General features: G+C 39.5%; 1 protein-coding gene across 1 annotated transcript; it reads left to right on the forward strand.

Annotated features, from left to right (window-relative positions):
• The first annotated feature begins 3,986 nt into the window (after positions 1–3,986).
• entpd3 (ectonucleoside triphosphate diphosphohydrolase 3) lies at positions 3,987–24,662 on the forward strand. Its single transcript, XM_069915405.1, has 9 exons — positions 3,987–4,112; positions 6,124–6,241; positions 6,742–6,892; positions 7,406–7,565; positions 10,532–10,759; positions 20,566–20,841; positions 20,935–21,045; positions 21,382–21,519; positions 24,419–24,662. Exons 1-9 carry the CDS (start codon positions 3,993–3,995, stop codon positions 24,605–24,607), a joined length of 1,491 nt encoding a protein of 496 aa, XP_069771506.1. The 5' UTR covers positions 3,987–3,992; the 3' UTR covers positions 24,608–24,662.
• Positions 24,663–26,486: the final 1,824 nt, after the last annotated feature.

A 26,486-nucleotide genomic window follows, 5' to 3' on the forward strand; every position in this document is an offset into this window, starting at 1 on the left:
ATTCCTTCCTCTTCTTTAAGAGTTCAAAACTTCTGTCCAGGTAAAAAAAATTATTTTTGTCCCTTGTATTCCAATTGCTTATTATCTTCTCTAACTTTGTTCCTTGCCCGCTCCAGGAACTTTTTTCTTTTCATATATCTTAAAAATTTTACTAAGATGGATCTTGGTTTTTGATGTGTCTGCGGTTTCAGTATTAGTGCTCTGTGTGCCCTTTCTATTTCTATTTCTTCATGCAATTCTGTCATTCCCAAAACCTTCGGGATCCATCCTTTTATAAATTCCTTCATGTCTGTGCCTTCTTCACCCTCCTTAAAAGGCCACTATTTTTATGTTGTTTCGCCTACTATAGTTTTCCAACATATCAATTTTTTGAGATAACAACTCTTGTGTCTCTTTAATTTTTTTGCCACTTTCTTCCAATTTTTCTCTTAAATCATTTACTTCCAATTGTACAGCAGTTTCCCACTCCTCCACATTTTCTACTCTTTTCCCTATTTCTGTCATGACTAGTTCTAAACTTTGCATTTTATCTTCTCCTCTTTTCATTTTTCTTTTAATTGCACTAAATTCTAATGATAACCATTATTTTAATGATCTCATTTGTTCTTAAAAAAGGCTTTATCTATATTTTGTCCATCTGTTTTACATTCTATTTCCCTGTGAAGATCTTGGTCTTCTTCTTCTTCTGTATCTGTACCTGTGTTTGTGTCTTCTTCTCCTCTTCTTTGTATCTGTGTCTCTTCTGCTTTTTCTGATGAATTACTTCTATGTCTTTGTCGGGCCTCCTCTTGCTGGGCCTCTTGCTGTTGGGCCTCCATTTGCAGGCCATCTGTCTGTCGGGCCTCCTGCTGTTGGTCATCTTGTTGTCGGTCACCCTGCTGCCATTCTCCCTCTTCCAGCTCCTCGATCCTTTCCTTGCCATTATTTTGTTCCTCCAGCTGAGTGCCTTGATGCCGGGCATCCCTCGGCTGAGCCCCCCTCCCGCCGGTGTTCACTTTCTCCTTTGATGGCACACTTTTGTTTGGCTCCAAGAGCCATTTTTGGAGTCCACTGGTCGGGAGGTCACGATTTTGCAGGGTACTCACCAACCTCAGAGATCGGCTGCTCTTCACCACCGCAGCTCCCTGCTCCTGTGTGCAGGTAAGGCCTTTTTCTTTCTTCTCTGGTGATTTTCCTTCTTTTTTTCCCATTGTTCTTACTTTCTCTTTCTTGGGTGTCATCTTCTTGTTCTTCTCTATAACTTTATCTTCTATTTCTTGAGTTTTATATTCGTTGAGCTTTGTCTTTTCCAAACATTTTTTTTCTTTTTTTCTAGAGAGGGCTGGTTCAACCTGACCGGCCACTACTCCATCACATGACTCCTCCATCATGGATGATTCTTCATCAAGAAATTATTTGTTGCTGAGGAGAATCATAGATACAGTTCCAGACAAGTAAGGATTCATTTGGCAAGTGTGGATTAAAACCAAGACTGGTTACTTAAATAGACCTATTACTAAAATCTGTCTATTACAAGAAGCAGAAAGTTTTGATTTCTAACCTTATACTTACCATATTTATTTTGTGCATCTGTAATATTAATTATTATATATTAGCTATTAATGTCTATTATAATAATTAGGGGCTGAAATGTAAAGATTAAAACCTTCTGTTTTTGATTCTTAGTTAATTTGTGCCTTTCTCTTTAAAACAGGGGTGTCAAACTCAAATTCACAGAGGGCCAAAATTAAAAACTTGGACTAAGTCGTGGGCTAAACTAAATATTTATTGAAAATTTTCAACAACATCTGTATGTTTTCTCTTCTTTCAACATATGTAATGTTAAACTTTTTCTTATTAAAATAAATGTTTAATAATAGTTTTGGTTAAACTCTTTCCAGAAGAAGCATTAACAAATGAGAAATAAGATATTCAATGAATAATATTTCTCTATAGCCTTTAAGCTCCTTTTAAATGTATTTTTTTTCACAAGCCAACAAGTCAAAAAAAATAACAACTTGCTTCAATGAAAATCCAATATTTCAACTCCGAACAGTCCAAAGTTAACCAAAGAAAATATTAATCCAAACTTAGCTTGCTACACTGTGATTTACTCTGATGCACCTGGGTCTAAACCAGATACTTGTCATCTCTTCTTAGATGCAAGTTCATCAAACTCTAGGGTCAGAGTTTTCCTCCCACCTGTCTTGAAAGGTCCTGTTTTCTGTCTTTCATTTGGCCATTTTTCGTAAGGGGTTTATTACGAGTGAGTTAGGTGACAGGTCGTAGATGCTAATTAAAGTAAAGAGAGGAGGTGGGGGCGATTAGCGGGCTGATGGGCCGGCGCCAACGCATTTGCAAAGCATTCTGGGATTTGTAGTATTAGCTGTGCATGTGCTATACTGGCATGGCGGCCAGCGGGCCAGCTCTAATACATATTTGATATGATCTTGCGGGCCAAATATAATTATATCATGGACCAAATTTGGTCCGTGGGCCTGAGTTTGACACATGTGCTTTAAAAGAACTATTGTTTGTAGTGTTACCATAGTGACTATGATGTAATATGTCATAATATCTGCCCAGGCTAAGTACTTGCTCTTCATTCTACAAGATGTGAAGGAAGCGTGAGCATGACAAATTTTTCTTTGAATTTTTATATCTCTTTAAGTTTGTATCTCTTCATATCTTTGTATCATTATATAGTAAATGCTTTGTTATTCATCATAATGAAAGTCTTGTGGTGAAGCTAGCAAAATGTTTATGCATTCCCTCAACAAATTAAAACTATATAAAGTAACAGCCACAGAGTTTGATTTGTTGGATAAAAAGAGATAGAAATTTGGGATATCACAGCTCACACATTGGAAGATGATACTCTGAAATTAGGATATATTAGAATAAGGAAAGTATGGTCTATACTATTGGATGCTGGGTTTCATTAATGGGGATTGAATTTAGGTCATGTTGCAAATCTACAAATCTTTGCTAAGACCACACTTAGAGTATTGTGTTCAGTTCTGGTCACCTCATTATAGAAAGGTCGTGGAAGCAATGGAGAGGATGCAGAGGAGATTAACCAGGATGCTGCCTGGTTTGGGAAACAAGTCTAATCAGGCAAATTTAGAACAGCTGGGCCTTTTCACTTTGGAGCATAGAAGGATAAGAGGAGATTTGATAGAGATCTACAAGATTAAGAGAGACATAGATAGGATGGTCAGCCAGCACCTGTTTCCTAGGGCAGGATCAACAAACACCAGAGCACATATGTGCAAAGGTAAGGGAGGGACGTTTAGGGGACACATCAGGGGTAATTTTTTACACAGATCGTTGTGGCTCCAGGATAGTTCCTCGGACATGTTGACACCCAGGAATTTGAAGTTCTTGATCCTCTCCACTTTTGAGCCCTTGATGAGGACTGGTTCATGTTTTCCTGACTTCCTCCTGAAGTCCACAATCACTTCCTTGCTTTTGCTGACGTTGAGTGCAAGGTTGTTGTCATTACGCCATTCAATGAGCTGATCTATCTCCTTCCTGTACACTTCCTCATTGCTGTTTGCGATTCTGCTGACAACTGTGGTGTCATTGGCAAACTTATAGGTGACATCGGAATTGTGCTTGGACAGTCAGTCAGAGCAGAGCAGTGGGTCAGGCACGCATCCTTGGGGTGTGCCTGTCTTAATAATCAGTGAGGAGGGGATGTTGTTTCCAATTTGTAGTGACTGTGGTTTTCCAATCTGACGGCTGAAGGGCTTGTACTGTGCTACATTGTTCTATGTTCTCTAAATCCTATCCTGATGTCACTAATCTTAATGTAATGTGTAGCCCTATATCTGTTCCTCTAGCCTACTTTCACAGGGACTCTTTCAAGAACTATGTGGCTTTGCTAATTTTCCAGACATAATGCACATCATTACATGGGTCTATTTGGAATTAATCAGCCAATTATAACTAATGCACTAAAAAATGTTTGTTGATAGTGTGGTTGTTTCCTTTCACAGGAAGGTTGAAAGATGATTCTGAAGAGACCAATTGTAGCTGCAATTATTGTATTTCTATCCAGTGCCATTGTTGTCATGATTCTCTCGATCATTCAACAACTCAAGAAAGTCACTCTCCCAGCTGGGTCCAAGGTATGGCACTCTTGTACTTGGGCAAAAGATGCACACATCGACTCATGATTTTGATGGTGGTGGGTGGGGGGTGGGGGGGGGAGCAGGCTCATCAATTCAGGGTGGACACATTAGTAGAGTCATCAAATCACACAATGCAGAAACAGGCCCTTCAGCCCACTACGTCTGGCTAATTAGAAAGCACGCTACTCCACCACTCCTAACTTAAGATTCTGCTACTCACCTCCACACTCGAGACAAATTGCAGTGATCGATTAAACTACCAACCCGCAAATCTTTGGGATGTGGGAGGAAAACAGGTCACCCAAAGGAAGACAGCATAATCACAGCCAGTGAGCTGAGGAGTCACGCCAAGAGGTGTGGGTTGAAGAACCAACTTCGATCTCAGCAGAGAAAATAAATAGGTGGAAATGCAATAAGTGTGGTGGGGTTGGGGATAAACAGGTGGATGTGCAAAGCAGAGAGGGGAACCAAATGATACTGATGTGGAAAATTGGTTGGCAGGCAAGAAGCAGTGAGAAGTAATAAAGATTGGTAGGCAGCTACTAGTGCAGCACCACAAGATTCAGCGCTGGAATCCCAGCTATCTACAACACATATTAATGATCTAGACCATCCATTACCAAATTTTTTTTCAGCCAGGATTCTGCTCAAAGTTGATGGCCCCTCCCCTTCCCTGTGAAGCAGTCAGGTTTTGGTTTCTTCCTTATTTCTCTCCTACATAAAAAGCACCAAAAAATATTTATGTTACATGAGGTGAAAAGAAAACGAGCCTTTTACTTAAATGTGCTGTGGCCCCTAGGGAGCCCCTGTTGAGAAAGGCTGATCTAGACAAAGGCATTATGTGTAATATCTCTAAGGTTGCAGATGACACTAACCTGTGTGGTAGTGTGAGCTGTGAGAAAGATTCCAAGAGGCTGAAGGGTGACTTGGATAGATTAAGAGAGTGGGCAAATGCATGGCAATTGCAGTGAAGTCATTCACTTTGGTAGCAATAGTTGGAAGGCAGGTTATTTTCTGCAAGGTGATAAACTAGGAAAAGGGCATCAAGGCCTGTGTGTCATTGTGCATCAGTCATTGAAGATTGGAATGCAGGTACGGCAGGCAGTGAAAAAAGCAATATATTGGCCTTTATAGTGAGAGGTTCTGAATATAGAAACAGGGAGTTCTCATTGCAGTTATATAGGGCGTAGAGAATTGTGGATAATTTTAGTCTCCTAATCAAAGAAAGGATATCATTGCAAATGAGGGGGGTGCAGTGAATGCTGACCTGTCTGATTCCTGAGATGGCAGGACTGACGTATGAAGAAAGATTTGACAGACCCTGATTATGAGATGAATAAGAGGAGATCTCATTTATTCAGGACTAGACAAGTTAGATCCAAAATGTTGGGGAGATCCAGAGGAAGGGGTCACAGTCTAAGGAAAAGGAGTGAATCATTTAGGATGGAGATGAAGAGAAACTTCTTCACTCAGAGGGTTGTGGACTTGTGGAACTCCCTAGCACAGAAAGTTGTTGAGGCTAGTTCATTAGATATATTCAAAACCAAATTGGATCTGGCCCTTATGGCTAAAGTGATCTGCGATTTGGAGAGAAAGCTGGGATAGGGTACTGAGGTTGCATGATCAGCTATGATCATATTGAATTGTGACACAGGCTCAAAGGGTTGAATGGCCTCCTTCCGCTTCTATTTTCTATGTTTGCAAAGCCAGCTACACAGCTACACAGCGACTGTTGACATAGGACACTGTAATGGAAATACTACCACAGACATTGACTATGATGTCTTACTGTATTTTTTGGTTGCCTGATTGTATCTAACTACAGCCCAAATGTAACTAACTTTACCCTATCTACATGTAAATGTACTCTAAATGTGTCACCTATCAAGCACAATCGAATTATATCTATGTTCTAATTGTGTCTAACTAAATCTATCACTCTAGCTATCTTTAACTGCTCTTTACTACAGATTTATTCTTTACCAAGGCCTGACTCTATCTTTTCTAGTACGGGATCGTCTTTGATGCTGGAGCTTCCAGTACAACTGTTTATGTTTACAACTGGCCTGCGGAAAAGGAGAATAACACTGGTGTTGTCAGTGAGAGGTACCAATGTGAAAATGAAGGTGCGGCTCTCTAATGCATTTCAGACATACCTCTCAGTAATTAATACGATCATTTAACTAATGTCATTATGAGACATATAAGGAAAGGATGTCTAGCATTAGCAACTGGCCACCCTTCAGGATGATCTGTCACTGGACAGGTGGGCTTTGGAAAAAGTTACATTGATGAGAAGGGTTAGCATTGTTGACTGTGAGTTGGAAGATCATGGGCTCAGACTGAACACATTCAAAGCAGAGCTAGTGTTGGAAGTGCCATCTTTCAAAAGGGATGCAATATCGAGGTCCCTTCTCTTCCATCAAAAAGTTCTATACCATTATTTTGTGGGTGCAAGGAATTTCTCCGTTTATTCTTTAAATAGCATGACTCAAACAGATCTTTTGACCTTAAACAAATCATTTTCTTGTTAGTATTTATAGAAGCCAAGCTGTGACATATAAGCTGCTCTGAGATGTCCTAAGGTCTTTATTATTCTTAAAAGGGTGTGTGTTCTCATCCGCAGAATCCGCTATTTCCGATTATGACACTGAGCCATCAGATGCAGCTCGTTCAATAGAATTGTGCTTGAATAGAACCATAGAAATAATCCCAGCAGAGAAACACAATGCTACACCTCTCTACTTCGGAGCTACTGCAGGAATGCGACTACTCCAGTAAGTCCATTCGTTGAAATAATATCACACCGTAAAGGATTGTTGTACAAAGTAAAAAGACTAGGTCATTTAAAACACAAAAGTGCTAAGGATTTCAGAGGACGGAAGACTATGAGAACTGGATGAAGCCATTCAGCTCTTTGTACTTGGCCTTCCACTTAACAGAACCATGGCAAATCAAATTCAAATCAAAATCAAGCCCATTGCCCTGCTGTTTCTATGTAATCTTTCACTCCATCACTGACCACAAATCTCTCTCAATGTTAAATATAACTAGCTCAGTGCCAAGAAATTGCAAAGCATCACAACCCTCTGAGACAGGAGATCCTTCTTCTTAGTGCTAAATGGGAAGTGGGATATTCCGAGACCATGTCCTCTACTTCTGGACTCTACCTTCACAAGAAACTTCTCAGCATTTACCTTGTTTTAGATCCTTTAGGGTCTGATGTGTTTCAAATGTAAACTGTGTGCATTTCTTTATCTTGATTCCACCCAATCTTTCTGATCTGCCAGGTTACAGAATCCAACAGCCTCCTCTCTGATCCTCTCTGCCATTGAAGACTACCTCCGCTCCTCACCATTTGATTTTAAAGGTGCCCAGATTATCTCAGGAAAAGAGGAAGGAGCCTATGGATGGATCACAGCAAATTATTTACTGGGGAACTTCCACCAGGTTTGTCAATATTACCTTCATGAAAATTGGGAATAAAAGCAGAGAATGCAGGAAACACTCAACAGATCAGGCAGCATCTGTGACAAGAGAACCAGAGCTAATGTTTCAGGTCCAAGACTCTTCATCAGAACTGGGAAAGAGAGCAAGGTATAAAGGACAAATGCAATATCTCTGACAGGGTGAGATGAGGATTTTGAGTGGACATCTTCACTCAGTCTGCTTGGGATAGACTGTAGCCAATGAGTAGACCCATAGTTAAACAAGAAAGCCTGCAAGCACAGTGATTGTAGTTTAATATACAAGCATGCTGGAAAAACTCAGCAAGTTACGCAGTGTCCATAGGAGGCAAAGACATATAACCTATGTTTCGGGCCTGAGACTTTCATCAAGAGATGAGCAAAAAGTAGACAGGTGCCTGAATAAAAAGATGGGGAGGGGGGGGGAAGAAGAACAGAAACTGGAGGTCAATGTTAATACCATCTTGTTGGAGAATGCCCAGATGGAATATTAGGTGCCCTTGGTTTGGCAGTGCACAAGGCCATGGACAGACATGTCAGTGTAAGAATTGATTGAAATGGTTGGCCATTGGGAGATTGAAAGGTCCCCACTATTGCTCAACAAAGCCCAGATTCTCTTTTAAGTACTTAAAAAAGTTAATTTGTTAATAGTGTGAGCCAAGGCATAGAGGGCTAGGCAGTGTGCTCTAATGGAGAATGATCTCAGGTTTCTAAGCACCTTTACTACCTCAGAATATCTCACTGAGGTATCCATCTTAATGTCTTTATTGTTATTACACAGGAAAACCATATGGCACATGTAGATTCTTGCTAAGGGATTTCCTGTTTAAAAGCCAGGTATTTACGGACATAGAACATTGAAACAGGCCCTTTGGTCCAATTGTCTGTGTCGAATTATTATTCTACCTTGTCCCATTGACCTACACCCAGACCATCACCCTCTAGACCTCTTCCATCCATGTACCTGTCCAAACTTTTCTTAAATATCAAAATTAAGCCCGCATTCACTTTTTCAGCTGGCAGTTTGTTCCATACTCTCTCCTCTCTCTGTGGAAAGAAGTTCCCCCAAATCTTCCTAGTATGGCACTTACATCCAGAAGTCAGTGACAACTGATAATACACTTTCAGAGTGTACACATTACTGATGAACAGAAAGCACAGCAGCCAATTTACAGACAGTTAGCTTTCCTACATGGAAAATACTTTACTGCCAAAGACCTGATGATTTAGGAATCATTAGGAGAACTCTGTTGGCCTTCTTCAAATAGCTGCTTTGGGCCCATTTCAGTTAGTGAGAGGACCTGGGTCCTCTGGGAGAAAAGTGCAAATACCGTAGCACTTCCCGAGTGTGACACTGAGGCTGTCTAGCAAGGTTATGTGTGCAGGCTCAGGTATGGGGGTTGCAGCCAAGACCCTTTGACTGAGAGGTAAACCAGCTCTACCTTGAGGCAGTGGGTCTCTTCATCTCACAACTACACAAACCATGTCATCGAACTGAAGGAGCTTCGTGTTAAATCCTGTTTGATGGCACATCTGTGAAATGTCCTGGATCGGTTGGCATAGTGGTTAGTCAAGTCAAGTTTATTGTCGTACAACTCAACGAAACAGTGTTCTCCGGTCCTCAGTACAAAACATGCAGACACACAACCTGACATAGCACACACACATATAAACGATACAAATGCAGGACAAGTATTCATATCTACAAATAAATAAATAAACATATATTGTTTTGTACATAGGAGAGTCTCAGGTGGTTAGTGTGAGCAGTTCCTTTGGTCATTAGCATTTTCACTACCCATGGGAAGAACTGTTCCTCAATTTGGTGTATTACGAGCCCAGAGGACCCCAAAACCCAGCAGCAATAGACATTCACCAAGACAAATGGTTACTTAAACAAAAGTTGTTTTTAATTATCTTTAAACATGAAAACAGAATCACACTTTAACTTATCACTACTAACTTAACTAATCTAACTTAATGTGTGTGTAAAAGTTCAAAAATGCTCTTTGATTCACAGTCCAAACTCACTCTTACTCCTCCAAGTTTACTAGTTGCAGGTGATTCTTATACTGTGCACAGAATTTAACATTTATGAAGTTCACCAGGCTTTGGTGCTTGAAAGGTAAATGGTTACCGCTCAGGAAGGTTCTTGTCGATTTTTAGAGAGAGATTTGTTGTTTGCTGGGCACCCACAACTGATTCCTTTTAATTAGCCACTTCAATGTCTTGCCAAAGAAACTTGCCCCATCAGGGTTATCCAAATGATAACCTCTTTCTTTCATGTCACCACAGAGTTCCTTTTTGTTTCTTTTATTTCAAGTGAAGCATTAGACAGTCAGTCCTCTCCTCTTGTATGGACCACAAGGACTTTGACCAGGCAATCTTCCAAACGGAATTGCCAGCTTGTCCTGTTCCAGACCCTTGGAGCCAGCCTGTCTAGCATGAGCAGAGCTCCAGTATTTTAAATGAGATCTGTTTTGAAGTGTTTGTATGTGACCTACACAAAATTATATCTATATACAATATAAAACACAACATATTCTGTCACAGGTGGCATTGGCTCTGATAATCCTGGATCCCTTTCACAATGAGAGCAGCTAAAAGATGTGTGTTTTTGTGTGCCTTTTTCAAACTGGTGATCAGCTTTTACAGCACCAGTAACCTGGGTTCAAATCTTCCGCTGTCCGTAAGAAGTTTGTACATTCTCCCCTGGGGCTACATGGGATTTCTCCCGGGTCCTCCAGTTTTCTCCCATCCTTTAAAAACATATGGGGTTCATAGATTAATTGGTGTATTTGGGTGGTGTGGACTCGTGGGTTGGAAGGGCCTGTCTGTATGTCTAAATTTAAATTATACAAGCACTGTGTAGATTCACTTTTTAACTGTTGTCAGCGTCTCCTCCCAATATTGTTGTTGCTCATTTCAGACTTTTATTTCCTTTGGTAGAGACGGACTTGGAAACAACCACAACGAACCTTTACCGTAACCACTACAGGTACTTTGGATCTAGGTGGAGCTTCTACAGAAATAGCATTTGTCCCCAAGCTGCATTCACAACAGTATAAAAGCAAAGTAATCACACTGTATAACCACAAATATAATGTTTACATCGAAAGCCTGGCCTGTTATGGACGAGATGAAGCTGAGAAGATATATTGGGCAAACCTCATCCAGGTAAAATCTCAAAAATTATTTTTCTTTGTTTCAGATTCACATTTTTTAAAACATCTTTCAATGGTAAGAGATCAGAAATATTGCAAACCACTATTTGAAATGCAATCAGCATTGAGAATTAGTTCACAGCAAGTTGTCATAATATCAATATGTTAGAGACCAGGTACCACATCCCTTCATTTGGTAAACGTTAAAAAATGACCAGGTTACCAAGGAGTCCACCCTGTCTATGAAACTGCTATGGAATCCTTTTGTGTTCACCTGGGAAAGCAGATGTTATTTACTTAGTGTAGCTGTTAGCTATTACAGTGCCAGCTGCTCGGGTTCGAATCCACGACTGTCTGTAAGGGTTTGTATGCTCTCCCTGTGTTGGCGCTGGGTGCTCTGGTTTCCTCCATGCTCTAAAAACATATGGAGTTGATAGGTTAATTGGCCACGTGACTGAATTCGAGCAGTACAGGCTTGTGGGCTGGAAGGGTCTATTGCTGTGCTGTATCTCTCTTTTTAAAATATTGTTATTGATTTTCAGTAATAATGAGTTTTTACAATACAATTATGGGATGAGCTAAAGAAAAAAAGAGAAAGAAAAGCACTGTAAGAAAAATCATACATATGAATTCCCAAAACACAGCCATAATAATAAAGAAAGGACATAATAAATTTAAATTTTCCAAACTCCTGACCCTAAACAAGGTTGAAAGTTAGTGTTGATGAAACAAAGCAGCTCACTTTGAAGTGGGACAGCACAGTGCCAACATTCTGTATTAAAACTCAACCTAGAGATTATGTTAATAGTCACCCTCTTAAGTTCTGTGCAGAACTGTGCTCTAAATTTAATCACCTAGAGTGTTTCAGTGTAAGACATTTCAGGTTTAAGCATCAAATTTCATTATTACAAAGACATTGTACACCACTTGCTGTACTTTGGTTAGGTCACTATTTGTTTCCACATTTACTGCAAAGAGACAAATCTGGACAGAGAGTTTTGACCAGCGTATAAAACATTTCTGATATGTGATCTGGTGCAGCTCGAGAGAGTCTGAACTCAGCAGGACTTGAGTCCATATCTTTGTTTTGCTGCAGTGTCATTGATAGCTGAGAGAACTGCAATCTGGAATTTAGATAAACACTGTATCTCGTGTAATGCTCCCAGCATATTCCCGAGGGAATGCTGTAATGTTGAACACGCTTATTGTGTAGGATCTTAAATCGACATTCTGTTTGCATGCTTAACTGAATCTAAAGAAATCCCTGGCACGATCTCAATTTAACTAAGGCCATTATCAGGCTAATATTTTTCCTCATGCTCGTGAGATTCTGTCACTAGGTCCCACATATATGGGGGGCGTGGCAAGATGGCGTAGAGTCTAGACGTGTAATCTCGACCTCTCTGGCCAGACTTTTAAGTACCTGTTTTTTAACTCTTTGTTTTCAAGTGTAAATTTTTTAAATTTTAGTTTAAAGTATTAAGGAATTATTATGGCCACTAATGGTAAAAAGATTAAACCTCAAGTGCAGAAGAAGTTACATTTTCGAAGTGCTGAAGATTTGGGGCCTAGATGACTTGATACAGGCCCAGGCTCAATCTCTTCATTGTCTAAACATCAAAGACTGCCTGTGGGAGCTGAAAAAAAAAGTCTATTACTCACCAAGTGAAGGATGGCGCTGAAATTACCTGTTCTCTGGAAGAAGGTGCATGTTCCCAAGAAGTGGACCCCGATTTGGAAAGCCTTTCGATTTCAACGGAGGGAGCACACAGTAAGACGACTCCATTGTTGGAAATGTATCAGGAAGCACTTCAATCTGAAGAAATTGCTTATCTTTGTGATTTGAAGAAAAAACAACGAGATGCGGGGGGAGACCAGCGGCGACCCCCTGAGGAAATCGGGGTGCCATCGCTGGGAGTCCAGACCCGCAGTAAAACTTTCAAAATGCCTTCTGTTGAGCTGCATCAGGAGCTGCAGTTACATTGTTCTGCCATTATGTCAGAGAGAGCAGAGTTGAGATTTACGGATTCACAATATATGCAATTAAATGCAGTTATTCAACCTATGTTGACATCTCTAATGAATGAGATGGTTCAAATGAATCCTGGTATAAGTTCAGAATTAAATACAGTTAAAGCACATGTGGATGCATCTTATGAAGAATTTTAAAAAAATTTCAGACTGCTTTTTTAGACTGTAAACAACAAGTGACTTCTAACACAAAAAAAGTGTTGAAGGTTGAAAAATCAGTCATAGAACTAGGAGAATGTGAGAAGGAGCTAGAAAGAAAAAAAGACTACTTGGAGAATCAAAGCAGAAGGAATAATGTGAAAATTGTTGGTTTGCCAGAAGGTATAGAAGGACAAGATCCTCTTCGTTTCTTTAAAAACTGGATCCTGCAAATATTAGGGCAAGAATTTTTCTCTGGGGGATTGGCACTGGAAAGAGCCCATAGAGCTTTCAGTTAGTCAACCACCGAGACCAGTAATAATTCGATGTTTGAGTTATTTGGACAGAGAAGCAATACTTCGACTAACAGTGCAAAATGCGAGACAACAACAAACTCCGTTATTGATTCAGAATAGCAGAGTTTTTAAAAATCCTGATTTGAGTCAAGAGGTCATTCAATATCGACGTCGATTCAATCCAGTTAAATAAGTTTTGTGGCTTAAAAGTTATAAGTCTACTTTTCGCTACCCTGCAGTGTTGAAGGTGTTTTATGGAGACTATCAATTTTGGTTTTTTGAAAATGATCGTGAAGCAATATAATTTTTGCTGATTCATTGCCAGATGTAAGAGGACAAAGACATAGTCCACCATTATCTCCTAACGAAAAATCTGGTTGTTCTGGAAACGGAAGAAATGGCAGAAATGGGAAAAACGGGAATGGAAAGAGTCTACCTCCTTCTGAAATGGGATCCCCGAGATTGGAATCTTTTGGATGAAAAGAAGAATTTTCTTATTCTATTTTTTTTTGTTATTATGATATTTTGATGTTATTGATTGTTTGGCTGGGGAGGGAAAGATTTGCACTAAGTTCTTTACTAGTCATCAGCCACTGGTGGGTGACTCACACCCAATTTTTGTTTGGGGATTACTACCTTTTGGTAGTTTTTTTTTGGGGGGGGGATTTTTTTTTTTAAATAGTTTTTTTCTTAGTTTTTAATTTGTGGTTTTTTTTATTGGAGGGCCTATATACGTTGATTTGAGTTTTTATATAAAGATATTATTGGTACTTAGTAATAATAGTAGGTATGTCAAAGTTGAGGTTTGCTACTTTTAATGTTTGAGGATTAAACAGTCCGATTAAGCATAAATGAGTCTTGGCGTATATTAAGAAAATGAAAATTGATATTGCTTTTTTACAAGAAACACATTTGAATGTGAAGGAAAGCATGAAATTAAAGAGGGACTTGGTTGGCCATGTATATTCTTTTTCATTTAATTCTAGAGCTAAAGGTGTAGCAATTTTGATACATTAAAATTTATCTTTTGAATTACAATCAATGGTGGAAAAGGCTGGATGTATTCTTAAATTGAATTGTAAGATCTTTAGTTAATTTTGGACTTTACTTAATATTTACGCTCCAAATGCAGATGATGAAGTATTTATTTCGGATGCATTTTTATGTTTGGATCAAGCTAATGATAATATTTTAGTTGGTGGTGATTTTAATTGTGTTTTGGAACCGTTATTAGATAAATCTCCAAAGAAAGTTAAGAAATCCAAGATGGCAATTCAGGTCCAAGCGTTGATGAAAGATCTTAATTTATAGATATTTGGAGATGTCTTAATCTGACAGAGAAAGATTTCTCCTTTTATTCATTTAGACATGAATTGTTTTCAAGGATTGACTTCTTTTTAGTATCGGCACATTTACAAGGGAAAATACAACAAGCGGAATATAAAAGTAGGGTGATTTCAGATCACTCTTTGTTATATTTTACATATGCAATTTCTGAGAAAATTCAAATGGCTTATCGTTGGAGGTTTAATACAATGTTGTTAAAAAATATGGAATTTATTGATTTTTTGAAAAAACAAATTAATTTATTTTGAAAGAAAATTCAAATTCTGTTCAAAGTAAGTTTGTATTATGTAATGCTATTAAAGACTATTTGAGAAGACAAATAATTACTTCTAAAATAAAAAAGAATCAATTAAATCAGAGTCTTGAATTAGAGAAACATATTGATGAGTTAGAAAAGGAATTTCAGAAAGATGCTACAGAAGATCAGAAAATAGAATTATCTAGGTTGAAATTGGAATATAATACTTTGCAATCTTATCAATTTGAATGTGTGATTAATAGGACTAAACAATGGTATTATGAATGGGGAGAGAAAGCACATAAGGTATTGGCGTGGCAATTAAAGAAAGAACAGATTTCGAGGACTATTAATGCTGTTAGACAGAAATCTCTTATTACATAAACCTCGTGAGATTAATGATGAATTTTATTCATTTTATAAAAAGTTATATACATCTGAAGGAAAACAAGAAAATGGATCGATTGATTTTTTTTTATCACAGTTGAATTTACCGATATTAGAGGATGCAGACATACAGGAGTTAGAAGAACCATTTACTGATTCAGAAATTAAAATGGCTATGCTGGAAATGCCGAACGGTAAATGGTGATGATGGATTTTTGGTTGAATTTTATAAAATTTTTAATGATGATTTATCTACAGTGTTTGGGGATGTATTATGTCAAGTTGGAGAACATTATGAATTACCTGAGTCTTGTTCTAGTGCTTTAATTACAGTAATTCCTAAAAAAAAAGATAGAGATCCTTTGAAAGTATCTTCATGTAGACTAATTTCGTTGTTAAATGTAGATTATAAAATAATAGCTAAAATATTAGCGAATAGATTGACTAAATTTTTACCCAAGTTGATTCATATTGATCAAACAGGTTTTATAAAGAATAGATATGCTTCAGATAACATTTTGCGGGTGATTAGTTTGATTAATAGATTCCGACAATCTTCAGATCACCCGATGGTGATATCCTTAGATGCAGAAAAAGCATTTGATAGAGTTGAACGGAATTTTTTGTTTAAAGTTTTGGAGAAATTTAAGTTTGGTCCTTTTTTATTGGTTGGATTAGGGCTCTATATAGTAAACCAGTAGCTAGAGTATTGACGAATGGTTTGATTTTGGAATCCTTTAACTTAACTCGATCAACTTGTCAAGGTTGTCCTTTATCACCAGCTTTGTTTGCGTTAGTGATTGATCCTTTAGCACAACTGATAAGACAAAATACACAGATACAAGGTATGAAAGTTTTAGATGAGGAGTATAAAATTAATTTATTTGCTGATGATGTGTTGGTGTATTTAATAAACCCAGCTCAGTCACTTTTGCACTTGAAGGAATGTTTAATACAGTATGGATGTCTTTCTGGATATAAAGTTAATTGGGGAAAAAGTGAAATATTACCGGTAAATGAAGGAGATTATTCAGTTTATAAGAATATTATTAATTTGAAGTGGACTGATCGAATTAAATATCTGGGTATAATTTTGAATATTAATTATCAATCTTTATATAAATTAAATTATGCTCCTTTAATGAAAAAAATTAAAACCGATTTGATTAAATGGAATGATTTACCTATTAATTGAATGGGTAGGATAAATACAATTAAGATGAATATCTTTCCGTGTATACAATATTTGTTTCAATCTATTCTGTATTTACTTGATAAAAAATTTTTTGAGATTTGAATAAAATGGTTAGGGAGTTTTTATGGAGGGGTAAATTTTTGAGAGTAGCTTTGAATAAATTAACTTGGAAATATGAGTTAGGGGGAATTATGTTTACCACATTTTCAAAATTATTATGAAGCAGCCCAACTTAAATTTATTAGTTCATTGATGGATTTGGTATGGCCTCCTAGTTAGGCTAAAATTGAGATGGCAAGTATTTCTGAATTCGAAATACATAAATTTTTGTTTAGATGGAATATAAATTTGTTACAATAATATAATGTGTCTATACTAAAACATTTAATAAAGTTATGGATAAAGAAAAATAAAATGACAGGCTCTAGGGGTAAATTATTTGCTTTGACTCAGTTGTATAATAATCAACTTATTTCTTTTCAATACATAATCAAAATTTATTGCATTGGAGATTTAAAGGTGTGAAAAATTTGGGAGATTGTTTTAAAGAGAGTAAGTTTTTATCTTTTGGTATTGGTATTGATAAGAACTCTTTATTCCTTTATTATCAAATTCGATCTTTGGTAAAATGTGTTTGGTAGAGATATGATTTTACTTAAAATTACTAAATTTGAGACTTTTCTTAAGAAGGTACCAGAGAAGGGTTATATTTCATTTATGTATCAAATATTACAGGATGGTATGGATAAAAAGGGTTGGGATAGATTTAAAGTTAAATGGGAAGTGGGTATTGGTTTTATTTTTTCTGAAGAAGATTGGGTCAAAGGTTGAGAGATATCTGTTATATTGGTGTAACTAGATTGTTATGTTGAAGTCTTATAAGACACTGGTGAGGTCAAATTTGAAATATTGTTTGCAGTTTTGGTCACCTAACTACAGGAAAAATAATAAGGTTGAAAGAGTGCAGTTAAAATATACAAGGATGGTGACAAGACTTGAGGAGCTAAGTTATAAAGAAAAGTCGAATAAATTAGGACTTTATTCCCTTGAGTGTCAGACAATGAGGGAAGACCTTATAGAGGGATACAAAATTGAAGGGTATTGATAGGGTAAATGCAAACATGCATTTTCCACTGAGGTTGAGAACTAGAGGACATTGGTTAAGGGAAACTTCACTCTAAGGGAGTTGAGAGAGTGGAACAAGCTGCCAGCAGGGATGGAGGTTTGGATATTACAGAGGGACAGCCTGAAGACTACCTGAATGCATCCCCGATCCAAACACTGGCACCTCCTGGACTACGTCCTGGTGCGAGAAAGAGACCAACGAGATGTGCTCCACACCAGGGTCATGCCCAGCGCGGAATGCCACACTGACCACCGGCTGGTTCGCTGCAAACTCAACCTTCACTTCAAGCCAAAGTCCAGGAACAGTAAAGCCCCCAGAAAGAGGTTCAATGTTGGAAACTTGCAGTCAGACAAAGTGAGAGGAAACTTCCAGGCAAACCTCAAAGCAAAGCTCGAGGATGCAATCCACCTCATGGTCTCGTCCCCTGAAACCCTCTGGGATCAGCTGAAGACTGCCATACTGCAATCCACTGAAGAGATACTGGGCTTCTCCTCCAGGAAAAACAAGGACTGGTTCAACGAAAACAACCAGGAAATCCAGGAGCTGCTGGCAAAGAAGCGAGCTGCCCACCAGGCTCACCTTGCAAAGCCGTCCTGGCCAGAGAAGAAACAAGCCTTCCATCGTGCATGCAGCCATCTTCAGCGCAAACTCCGGGAGATCCAAAATGAGTGGTGGACTAGCCACTCCAAATGAACCCAGCTCAGCGTGGACATTGGCGACATCAGGTGTTTTTACGAGGCTCTAAAGGCTGTCTACGGCCCCTCACCCCAAGTCCAAAGCCCGCTGCGCAGCTCAGACGGCAAAGTCCTCCTCAGCGACAAGATCTCCATCCTCAACCGATGGTCAGAACACTTCCAATCTCTTTTCAGTGCCAACCACTCAGTCCAAGAATCTGCCCTGCTCCAGCTCCCTCAACAGCCCTTAAGGCTAGAGCTGGATGAGGTCCTCACCTGGGAAGAGACATATAAGGCAATTGAACAACTGAAAAGCAGCAGGTATGGATGGAATCCCCTCAGAGATCTGGAAGGCTGGCAGCAAAACTCTGCATGCCAAACTGCATGAGTTTTTCAAGCTCTGCTGGGACCAAGGAAAGCTGCCTCAGGACCTTCGTGATGCCATCATCATCACCCTGTACAAAAACAAAGGTGAGAAATCAGACTGCTCAAACTACAGGGGAATCACGTTGCTCTCCATTGCAGGCAAAATCTTTGCTAGGATTATCCTAAATAGAATAATACCTAGTGTCGCTGAAAATGTTCTCCCAGAATCACAGTGCGGCTTTTGCACAAAGAGAGGAACTACTGACATGGTCTTTGCCCTCAGACAGCTCAAAGAAAAGTGCAGAGAGCAAAACAAAGGACTCTACATCACCTTTGTTGACCTCACCAAAGCCTTCGACACCGTGAGTAGGAAAAGACTTTGGCAAATATTAGAGCGCCTCGGATGCCCCCCAAAGTTCCTCAACATGGTTATCCAACTGCACGAAAACCAACAAGTTCGGGTCAGATACAGCAATGAGCTCTCTGAACCCTTCTCCATTGACAATGACGTGAAGCAAGGCTGCATTCTCGCACCAACCCTCTTTTAAATCTTCTTCAGCATGATGCTGAAACAAGCCATGAAAGACCTCAACAATGAAGACGCTGTTTACATCCGGTACCGCACGAATGGCAGTCTCTTCAATCTGAGGCGCCTGCAAGCTCACACCAAGACACAAGAGCAACTTTTCCGTGAACTACTCTTTGCCTCTTTGCAGACGATGCCGCTTTAGTTGCCCATTCTGAGCCAGCTCTTCAGCGCTTGACGTACTGTTTTGTGGAATCTGCCAAAATGTTTGGCCTGGAAGTCAGCCTGAAGAAAACTGAGGTCCTCCATCAGCCAGCTCCCCACCATGACTACCAGCCCCCCCCCCCCCCCCCACATCTCCATCGGGCACACAAAACTCAAAACAGTCAACCAGTTTACCTATCTTGGCTGCACCATTTCATCAGATGCAAGGATCGACAACGAGATAGACAACAGACTCGCCAAGGCAAATAACGCCTTTGGAAGACTACACAAAAGAGTCTGGAAAAACAACCAACTGAAAAACCTCACAAAGATTAGCGTATACAGAGCCGTTGTCATACCCACACTCCTGTTCGGCTCTGAATCATGGGTCCTCTACCGGCATCACCTACGGCTCCTAGAATGCTTCCACCAGCGTTGTCTCCGCTCCATCCTCAACATTCATTGGAGCGACTTCATCACCAACATCGAAGTACTCAAGATGGCAGAGGCTGACAGCATCGAATCCACGCTGCTGAAGATCCAACTGCGCTGGGTAGGTCACGTTTCCAGAATGGAGGACCATCGCCTTCCCAAGATCGTGTTGTATGGCGAGCTCTCCACTGGCCACCGTGACAGAGGTGCACCAAAGAAGAGGTACAAGGACTGCCTAAAGAAAATCTCTTGGTGCCTGCCACATTGACCACCGCCAGTGGGCTGATATCGCCTCAAACCGTGCATCTTGGCGCCTCACAGTTCGGCGGGCAGCAACCTCCTTTGAAGAAGACCGCAGAGCCCACCTCACTGACAAAAGACAAAGGAGGAAAAATCCAACACCCAACCCCAACCAACCAATTTTCCCTTGCAACCGCTGCAACCGTGTCTGCCTGTCCCGCATCGGACTTGTCAGCCACAAACGAGCCTGCAGCTGACATGAACGTTACCCCTCCATAAATCTTCATCCGCGAAGCCAAGCCAAAGGAAGGAAGGATATTACATGGAGGGGATGGAGGGTGATGGTCTGGGTTATGGGAGGATAATGGTTTGACATGGACTAGATGGGTTTGTTCCTGTGCTGTAATATTCCATGGTTCTATAAGCATGGAGGAAAGGTTACTGTAATGCAGTTGAGACTGTAATCACATCAGCCATGATCTTATGAAATGTCAGACTAGGTGGCTCTGAATTTATATGGTCACAGACTTTTAAGATGCTATGGAAATAAATGTTACTTTATTTTCAGTTCTATGTCTTTATCAATAATTTATATTTGATTTTTTTTTTAACTACCCAGAAACTTGCCAATATATCAAAGGTTGAAGACCCTTGTCTCCCATCACACTTTACCATGACTCTCAAACTGGATGAAGTCTTTCATAGTTCATGCATTGTAGCTAAGCTACCAGAGGGCTACAATGTTGACAATGACATAGTTCTAGTAGGAACTGGAAATCCTTCATTGTGTCACCAGGAATTACGATCAATATTTAAGTTTAAATCTTCCTATGTTAAAGGCATTTGGATGGAACGTTTTGTGGCAATCAAGCACCTAATACATGGTGACTTTGTGGTAAGTTACTCACCAAGTGGAATTTCGCACTTTGCTTTCCTTTTATTATTCAAACCATGACATTTGTATGTGGATTTATTCCTCCTCATCTAGGCCTTTTCTGGTTTCTTTGATACGATGGAAGTCTTAAATTTAACTGGATCTTTTTCCATGGATGTCTTCCGTTCAACAGTTCGGTCTTTCTGCATGAAAAACTGGAATCAAGTACGTGACATAATAACTGTGTCTCATTCACAGAAACTGGCACAGCCTAAATAAGGGCTGTCTGTGAGCTTGTTGCTTTGGTATCACTGAGAGATCCTTTTTTAAAACATTGTTACTATACAGGAAAGTTATTATACAAGAAAAACATCACTATAAGTAGTCATGTTTAAAGTGTGCATGTTTAAAAAGTAAGCCATTTCCATGCTGCTTATAAACGAGTTGCATGTCACTACAGAATACTACATCAAATAGATATGGCATTTGTCTAACAAATTGTTATTATATGCAAGTGGATGGCAATCATTTCTTTAAATGTAACCCAGATCTATCTTGCAGGTTCAAATGTTACTGCCACACATGTCAAACTCACATCGCCGAGCGCATTGTTTCAATGCTAATTACATCTATGCTCTGCTTGTGCAAGGTTACAAGTTTAATCGAAAGACTTGGATGCACATTAGTTTTCAGAGACAGGTAAGTATAGAAAGTTAGCAATTTTTTCAAATCCTCCTTATGTTACATTGGCTTTTGTGATGTATTTCTGTCTAGGATTTATACTTTAATTCCAACAAATTCTAATCCTTACAAAGGGGAGGGATACCTTCATTCATCATCAGGGCACATTACTGAGCCAACAATGAGAGAAGGACTCCTCCACTATTTTAATGAACTTATTGAATGGAACAATAGCAAGAGTGAAATGGTTCACAGAAACAGCAAATGGGTAATATCACCTATAGCTAACTGAAAATGGGCTGACTTGTACAGAATCTTGTCTTCTTTCAGTCATCTCAAGTTCTGATTCCTCTAATATAATTGGAATGAATTTATTTTAAATCAACCTCATGAGCAGTGTCAGAGACACCCATTTCTTGTCATTGAAAATGGCGGGTCTATTCTAGGATCTGTTTTCTGGAAAATTGACAATGAAAACTGTGGGAACTAGTTTAGTAGTGTATAAGTGGGAGGTTAGACAAGTTTGTATAATCTGTCAGATACTCTTCTCCAATTATGGAGCTGTTAATCAACATGCTGAAGACTAAAATGCAGATTATGCATGATCTGTTGAGTTTCTCCATCATCTGCAAACTTTCTTGTTTAATTAATGGTGGGTTTAGTTTGAAAGCGTAGAGTCAACCATCTAACCCTTCGAACCTGCTCTGCCATTCAAAAAGATCATGGCTGATATCTTCAAAAATTTGAGGAGCCCAAGTCAAGATCTCCTTGGCCTTGAATTTTGTTTTCATTGTAATTTCCTTCAGCCCAACAATTCTCTAAAATCTTTGCTCTCCAATTCTCATTTCTTAATGATTCAAACTGCTTAGTGCCAAATATAGTTTGTAACAGTCCTCTCAAATACGTTGGAAAATAAATTCCTTAAAGTTGTGCTAACACAAGTAATATTTGTGTACTTCAACAGTCAGAGGATATGGTGAATTATGAATAATCCAAGAATGGTATTTTATTGAGGATGGTATGTACTACAAAGAATTTGCCAGTTACTGCCAAACAGAGTAACATCACATAACTGCAGTGGAACAATTAGACTTAGGGATAAGAGCAGTCCTATAATTTGCAATGGTCTTCTCAATCTTTAAAAGGAAATGGTGAGACCTCACTTGGAGTATTGTGAGTAGTTTTGAGCTCCTCATTTAAGAAAGGATGTGCTGATGTTGGAAAGGGTTCAGAGGAGGTTCACAAGGATGATTCCAGGAATGAAAGGAGAGCATTTGACAGCTCTTGGCTTATAGCTGTTAAAATTTAGGAGAATAAGGGGAAAATTGCATTGGAACACTTCGAATGTTGAAAGGCACGGACAGGGTAGATATAGAAATGTTGTTTCCCATGGTGGAAGAGCCTAGGACAAGGGGGCATGTCTTCAGGATTGATGGTCATCCTCTTAGAACAGAAATGCAGAGGAATTTATTTGGCCCAGAGGGTGGTAAATCTGTGGAATTTGATACCACATATGGTTGTGGAGGCCAGGATATTGTATGTATTTAAGGAAGAGATTTATATGTTCCTTATATGCCAGGCTGTTCATTGACTTCAGCTTGGCGTTTAATATGATCATTCCCCAGAGGCTGGTGGAGAAGCTGTCCTCGCTGGGACTCAACACTCCTCTCTGTAACCTGATCCTGGAATGCCTAATGGAAAGACCACAATTTGTCCAGGCCAGTAGCAGAATATCAAGCACCACCATGCAAAGCACTGGAGCACCTCAGGATTGTGTGCTCAGCCCGTTCCTGTTCACGCTACTGAGCCATGGTTGCATCGCCAGATCCAGTTCCAACAATGTCATCAAATTTGCAGATGACACAACAGAAGTTGGACTCATCAGCAACAATGACAAGTCACACTACAGAGAAGAGGTGGAAAGTCTCGTGAAATGGTACGAGAGTAACAACCTGAGTCTCAAAGTGGACAATATGAAGGAGATGATCATGGACTTCAGGAGGACCACGAATGACCATCCTCCACTACACATCAACAACTCAGTAGTTAAGAGAGTGGAGTACACCAGTTCCTTGGATTTCACTTAACTAGTGACATATTGTGGAAACTCAACATCTCCTCATATGTCAGGAAAGCACAACAATTACTGCACTTCCTGAGAAGAATGAAGCAGGCAAGGTTACCAACCTTCTATAGGAGCTCTATCAAGAATGTCCTGGCTGGCTGCAACACAATGTGGTACAGTTGCTGCAGAGAAATGGACTGGAATTCAATCCACAGGGCCATAAGAGTGGCAGAGAGGGTCACTGGAGTCTCCCTTCTCTCCGTCGATGTGATCATCCGGGATTGTTGTCTGAAGAGGGTGCGTAAACTCATTGAGGACCCCTTCCCTCTGCACACAGCATCTTTCAAATGTTCCCATCAGGGAAGAGATGCAGGAGTATCAGAGCCAGAACCACCAGGCAGAGGTACAGCTTCTTCCCACAGGCAGTGAGAATGCTGAACGACCAAAGGAACTACTCACACTAACATTCTGAGACTCTCATATGTACCAAAAAAAATTATTTATTTGTATAGATGAAATATTTGTCCTCCATATGTATTGCTTGTCTGTTTGTGTGGCTATGTCTGGTTATGTATCTGCAGGTTTTCCACCAATGAACGCGGTTTCCTTGGGTTGTACTTGTACAATCAGATGAGAATAAACTTGACTTGATTATCCAGGGCATGAAAGGTTATGGGGAAAAGGCCAGGCAGTGAGGCTGAGTGGGAAAATAAACCAGCTCATGATTGAATGGTGGAGCCAACTCGATGGGCTTAATGGCCAATTTCTGCCTGAATGTCTCATGGTCTTTGGGTCCTACAGAAAGGAAATTTAAATATCTAGCCTACTAATACACTGCTTCCATTTTTGCAGGTGAAAAACAACAGTATCGGCTGGTCTCTCGGTTACATGTTGAACCTTACCAACATGATCCCAGCAGAAAATCAAGTGAGCCACACACCAATGAGTGAAGCTACATTCAGTGGACTTCTATTCCTGTTTTCCGCTGTGGTCTTGTTCTGTTCAATTTTCATTTGTTTATCATTAATACGATTATTTTAATTCAAGTGGCTAATTCAGGCCCCAAAATATTCTGAAACTTGGAGGAAGCTGTAATTGTGACACATTAATAAATACTTTCAAGTTTTACTATTCCTATAAATCGAAATGCACCACAGACTAAATGCAAATATTGCAAACAGTTCACAATCTTGGTGAATCCACTTCCCAAAATCTTGTTGCTGATGCTACATTAAAAAAAAACAGGAATTATCGAACAGCAAACCATAGGCCTGAGAATAAATGATGGCATGACATAAAAGGCCAAAATTCCAAAGTGATTGAGAATGTTGTGGCAACTGAGAGAATATTTTTATTGATAAGAATTCTATTGATTGTACGCAGAAGGGAACACTGGTCTCTTTGTGCATGGTGGATAAGAACCATAAAATACTACAGCACAGAAAACAGGCCATTCAGCTCTTCTAGTCTGTGCCAAAAACATCATACTGCTAGTCCCACTGACCTGCACCCATTCCATAACCCCCCAGACCTCTCCCATGAATGAGCCTGCATTTACCACATCGGATGTCAACTCGTTCCACACTCCCATCACTCTCTGAGTGAAAAAGCTCCCACTAATGTTCCCCCTAAACCTTTTCCCTTTCACCTTAAAGCATGTCCTCTCATATTTATCTCTTCTAATCTAAGTGGAAAGAGCCTATTCATATTTACTCTGTCTACACCTCTTATAATTTTGTAAACCTTTATGAAATCTCCCCTCATTCTTCTACATTCCAAGGAATAAAGTCCTAACCTCTTTAATCTTTCCCTGTAACACAACTCCTGAAGACCCAGCAACATCCTAGTAAATCTTCTCTGCATTCTTTCAATCTTAATGATATCCTTTCTGTAGTTTGGTGACCAGAACTGCACATAATACTCCAAATTTGACCTCACCAATATACAATATTGCCAAATCATCCCAAATCCTGTACTCAATACTTTGATTTATGAAGGGCAAGATCCCTTTGTTACTTTGCACTACTCAGTGCCCTACCATTTAGTGTGTATGTTCTACCTTGGTTTGTCCTTCCAAAAAGCAACACCTCACATTTTTCTGCATTAAATTCCATCTGCCACTCTCTGGCCCATTTTTGTAGTTGGTCCAGATCCCTCTGCAAGCTTTGAAAGCCTTCCTTGCTGTCCACAACGCCTCCAATCTTAGTGTCATCAGCAAACTTGTTGATTCAATTTTCTATATTATCACCTAGATCATTGATATAGACAACAAACAACAATGGTCCCAGCACCTGAGGCACACCACTAATCACAGGCTTTCAATCTGAGAAGCAATTTTCCTTCTTTTCAATCTTTTTATCACAATATTCCACTATCTCTCTCTGTCTTCTCCCATTCAGCCAATTGCAGATCCAGTTTAAAATTTCTGAACCAGCTCCCTGTGTGGGACCTTGTCAAAGGCCTTTCTAAAGTCTATGTAGACAACATCCACAACCTTTCCTTCATCTACCTTCTTGGTAACCTCCTCAAAAAACTCTATAAGGTTAATTAAACACAACCTACCACACATAAAGCCATGCTGACTATCCTTAATCAGCCCTTGGCTGTCCAAATGCATATATACCTGATCTCCAATAATTTATCTACTACTGATGTCAGTCTCACTGGCCTGTAATTTCATGGTTTACCCTTGGAGCCTTTTTTAAATAATGGAACAACATGAGCTACCCTCCAATCCGCTGGAACCTCACCCATGGATAAGAATGTTTTAAATATTTCTGCCAGGGCCCCTGTAATTTCTACACCAGTCTCCCTCAAAGTCTGAGGGAATATCATGTCAGTCCTGGTGGATTTATCTATCTTTATTTGCTGTAAGGTAGCAAGCACCTCTTCCTCTTTAATCTCTATATGTTCATGATAC

This window comes from Narcine bancroftii, chromosome 2 (assembly GCF_036971445.1).
Source record: "Narcine bancroftii isolate sNarBan1 chromosome 2, sNarBan1.hap1, whole genome shotgun sequence".
In the NCBI taxonomy this organism is placed as follows: domain Eukaryota; kingdom Metazoa; phylum Chordata; class Chondrichthyes; order Torpediniformes; family Narcinidae; genus Narcine; species Narcine bancroftii.

Bases quoted from the DNA above. Each gene is read 5' to 3' on its own strand.
- entpd3 (XM_069915405.1), top strand. From the start codon at position 3,993: ATGATTCTGAAGAGACCAATTGTAGCTGCAATTATTGTATTTCTATCC. The intron at 6,893-7,405 runs GTAAGTCCATTC...CTGATCTGCCAG, and splicing joins GCAGGAATGCGACTACTCCA to GTTACAGAATCCAACAGCCT. The intron at 20,842-20,934 runs GTAAGTTACTCA...CTCCTCATCTAG, and splicing joins TAATACATGGTGACTTTGTG to GCCTTTTCTGGTTTCTTTGA.